The 4,679-nt window shown below is 47.7% G+C and overlaps 1 protein-coding gene across 1 annotated transcript; it reads right to left on the bottom strand.

Annotated features, from left to right (window-relative positions):
- Window positions 1-414: 414 nt before the first annotated feature.
- On the bottom strand, window positions 415-1,335 carry LOC102569875 (olfactory receptor 6F1-like). The gene has a single exon (XM_019479460.2). The coding sequence runs from the start codon at window positions 1,333-1,335 to the stop codon at window positions 415-417; it is 921 nt and encodes a 306-aa protein (XP_019335005.1).
- Window positions 1,336-4,679: the final 3,344 nt, after the last annotated feature.

The raw sequence follows: 4,679 nt of genomic DNA on the forward strand, positions 1-4,679 counted from the left end.
TCCCCTCAAGTCCCTACTTACCTGGCACAGAGCCTGGGTCCAAGACATGCTGCAGCCTGCACCACTCCTGTTTGCCCATCATGGTGACAGTGTTCTGCAGCACTGGGGCTATGGGTAGTCATAGAGATGCTCTGGCTGTGTGCCAGAGTATCTCTTCGGAGGAGCCACCCTCTGGTTGCTCCAGGGGATGCTACGGAAGCATGCCTTGCCCTGATTTTCTTCTGCAGGTGTTTTTTTGATACCTGGATTTCCAGGTATAAAATTTAGAGCCTGTGCTGCCCATGTGCAGCACAGGAAACATTTTTTTTGGTCTCAGAGTGCCTCGTATGGTGTTTCAAAACATTGAGACACCTCAAGAGACAAATGTACACTCATCTGGATGCACCATTTTGCCCATGCTGTTTGAAAACTACTTCACATCTTACTGAATGCCTTGCTCAAGGCTTGCTTCACATCTTTGTTCCTTAGAGTGTAAATGAAAGGGTTTAGCAGTGGAGTTATTATAGTATTAAAACTGTTGATGAATTTGTTCATGTCCAACGAATTTGGTGTAGCCGGCTTGACATACAGAAAAATGGCAGAGCCAAACCATAAAGTCACAACGGTGAGATGGGCAGAGCAAGTGGAAAAGGCCTTTCGCCGGCCTTGGGCTGACCGGATTTTCAATATGGTCGAGATTATGTAGATGTAGGAGATCAAGGTTACAGCACATGAGGCCACGACAACAATAATTGATGCAAAAAATACTGTCAACTCAACAAGGCTTGTGTCAGTGCAGGACAGAGCTATCAAGGAATCTATGTCACATATAAAGTGATTGATGATGTTAGGGCCACAAAAAGAAAGCCTGGATACTAGGAACGCCAGCACAGAAATACCCAGAAAACCAGTCAGCCATGAGCTAAGGGACAGCTGAGTGCAGAAGGTGTTGCTCATGAGGCAGCTATAGCGCAGGGGGTGGCAGATTGCCAGGTAGCGGTCATAGGCCATAATGGCTAGTAGAAAACACTCTGTAGAGCCCAAGGAGAGAAGAAGGAACAATTGCAAGATGCAAACAATGGAAGACATGGTTTGGCTGGACCCCAACAGGACACCCACAGCTTTGGGGACACAGGCTGTGGTGTACCAGATCTCCAGGAAGGACAGATTGCAGAGGAAGTAGTACATGGGGGTGTGGAGACGTGCGGTGGTCCACACCATGGCTATGATGGACACATTCCCTATGACCGTCAGGCCATACATCACAGAAAACACCACACTGAGGGAGAAGCGGAAGTACCACGTGCCAGGGAATCCCAGGAGGATGAACTCTTGCACACTGGTGTAGTTCCCCATGGCTACACCAGACACAGGACCCACCTGTGAAAACATGAGAGACCATAAAGCATTAAGACATTTAAAACAGACTTCCGGATGGCATGTCCTCCTCAAACATTCATGTGTAAATTCTGTCTGTCGCAGAGAGACAAATAGGGTGGAACCCCGGGACCAGTAGTCTGGGGAAGAACAGAAAAAGCAAGATTAAAAAAAAGAGCACTCAACTGCAGCGAGACCCGCGGCAAAGCAGAAGCACCGGAAGGAACCCGCGCGAGCCATCAGCCGCACTTTCATACAGTTGCGGCCGGCCAGTGACGTCAGCAGCAGTTACTGGCCGGCAGGGATAAAGAGGACGGCCCACAAAGAGGTGGGGGAATGGACGCTGCGAGAAGCCCCAGCCAGAGGGGTACACAGGAGGCTCGGGGTGGAGTGAGTGGGACAGGAAATGGCGGTTCCCACCAGAGGAGGATCCGACATCTCACGCAGCGAAGGCGGAGCTGCCGACGGCGGTAAAGGTAAACCTGCGCTTGGGGCAGGAGCTCCGGTGCGGAGAAGGGAGGGCCAGGAAGACCAAGGCTGGAGAGACCCCGAGCCCAGCAGCCACCGCGGAGAAGGAGGCGGCACTGATCTTCCCTCCAGCCTTCAACCAGGTGGGACAGTGGAAGGATTTGGGGAACCCGAAGGTACGCCTCAGGGAGAGGGGTGTTACCAAGAAGGCCCAGAGGGAGGGCAACGGTACTGAGAAGGCCCAGAGAGAGGGTGGCAGTATTGAGAAGGCCCAGAGAGGGCTACATTACTAGGAGCCAAAGTGGCAAAGGCGAGAGAGACCAGGGATAACCCTGAGGTCTCGTGACCACGGGAGGAACCTTAGATAGGCTTTAAGTGGAAAAGGGGGGCTGGGAGGATAGGAGTGGGCCCTAGGGGCCAAATGCGAATACTGAGGGATACCTCGGGAGAGGTAGGAACACGCGGTGCTGGTTTTTCTTTTTATAAAGTATTTTTTGTGTTTCCCCCATATCTGGAGGGGTTGAATATAGAGGGACGAGAGGTGAACCAGGGAGAGGTGAGCCTCAGGATTGGGAGACATCAGCCGAGAACACCAGAGGCCTGAAAGCCAGGAAAACAGTAGGCATCCATCTTGCCAGAGAGTGGCCGCAGGACCAACAGTGACCCACCAGGCTGGGCATAGGGCAAGGTAGAGGGGAGGTGGAGCCTTGCAGAGACCGCCGGAGAAGCAAGTGGCCCACGAGGGAGTTGTAGCAGTACCGAAGATCTCCTCACTGTAGTAAGATTCAAAGTCGTGGCAGGCAAGATAGGGGAGGACTGCACCACGAGTAAACACCTCCTCAAAGGGCCACCTGCGACGATGAGGCAGATATCTGTGTACGCCCGTATCAAAGACATTCGGGACAAGATGTTCAAGGCCCAGCGGGCACACTGTCCAAGTATGGTCACCTGATCAAGCTTACGTTATTGAAGCAGAGGAAAGCCAACAGTCAACAACCAACAGCACATGAAATAGTCATATGGTGAGGGTTAGATTTCTTCCTCCTTGCTGCTTTTCTTGCGACTCAGTGGGCTTGTCTACACAAGTCGCTTTACTAGAGATTAGAAAAAATTACTGCACAATATGCATCACTGTCTACATGTGCAGATGCTTGATGCATAGTAATTTACTTCAATCATGAGTAAATTTTCTATCTGTCAATACAAGTAGAAATTTACTTGCAATTACTTACTTAATGCGTAGATGACTGACTGGGAGCAAAATTACATCTGGTCAGCCGGAATGCTTGGAGTGGGAAATTGTTCCCTGGTGTTGGGAGCTGCCTGCTGCTGGGGCACCAGGCTCTCCAGCCCCCCTCCCCAGGATTGCAGAGCAGGGGCTGCTAACTGCTGTGGTCAGGGGCAGGTCCTAGCCCAGTGCTCCGTATTGGACTATTGAGGTATGGGGCTTGAAAGAGCCGCAGGGGAGGGTCAGGTCCCAGCCCCTGATCCCCATCCTCCAGCGGAGCAGCTAGAAGCAAAGGCAATTTCACAGAGAAGGAAAAATTGTATTCAATAATGTCATAACTATATTTTTAAATGATTTAATTTTGTAAATGACATTGAGGTAGGGATGCCAGGTTATACGTCTACTGGCTTGGATATGGACTACATGATATTGAATCTCCTATCTCCAAGCTCTTGGCTTCACAGAGGATAGCCAGGCAGTCCTGAGAGCTACAACTTGAACTTGAAATTTCACAGATCTTACAGGCTGCATGGAAAAAAAAGACAACCAAGTTAATGGGAGGACTAGGGCACCCAGTGTGCCTGGGTTCCTCACTTGGTAAGAGTGATTTCAGCAGCCCAAATGTCCTCATTTCTGCGTATCCCACATAACAGCCTGGACTCCGGATGGGCTGGTGTTATTAGTCTGCCTGGAGATTGCATACTCAAGTCATGAATTTTACAATCCCAGTATCCACTACAGCTCATGAAGTAGACTGCAAATAAAACAAAAAAGCCCCTTACTTTGCTAGGTGTTTCCTGAAACAAACTCCAACATTTTTCTTTAACACATCTGCATTTCCCAGCAAAACCTAGTCTGTCAAAGGTTCCTAAGGAATTTCATGTAGAAGTGCAAGTCTTACTGAAATCCAATATTATTTCAAAGTCACTGACATTTAATAGCACTTGAAAATCCGAGCCCAAATTCTAGTAATTTGTCTTCTGGTAATATTCTAAGGCACCATATTATTAAGAACTATTAAATAAGCATTGTCCTCCCCATGTAACAGGTGAGGGAACTAAGGTGTGCTCATGAATAACTTTCACCAAAGCAATACGACATATGGACAGAATACAAAATCTTAGATTAGGATTGTGAATCTAGAAACACTGAGCAGGTGCTGAACTGAAAACCTTATAAGCTTTTGGTTTTTTGATAACTCCCTCCATCCACCAATTTTAAAATTTAAGGACAAAGGGAAATCAGTTGAGTTGATCCAAAATTAATTACCAAAAAAAAAAGTCCAAATGGGATTCATTACTTACACAGTTCTCAAAAAACTGTATTTCCTTTTGACTTGATGCTATGTTAAAGGGAAGCAATATAGCTATTCTGAGAGCATACACTGGGTAGTCTGAGGTACAGCAAAGTTTTAGAATGGTAGAAGGATTTTGAGCAAGGATCATCTGAAGCATGCCTATTTATACAATGAACTCCAAATCTATTGTAAACTGAATATAGGTAGTGGATCACACTACTATCCTGATCAATAGACCATGTCAGTAGACATTCCCTTGACTTGCCATTATTCCTTTTCTCTCCAAAGGAAACACGAGGCTTTTGGTTGTTAATAAATGATGCATCATAA

This window comes from Alligator mississippiensis, chromosome 7, assembly GCF_030867095.1.
Source record: "Alligator mississippiensis isolate rAllMis1 chromosome 7, rAllMis1, whole genome shotgun sequence".
In the NCBI taxonomy this organism is placed as follows: Eukaryota; Metazoa; Chordata; order Crocodylia; family Alligatoridae; genus Alligator; species Alligator mississippiensis.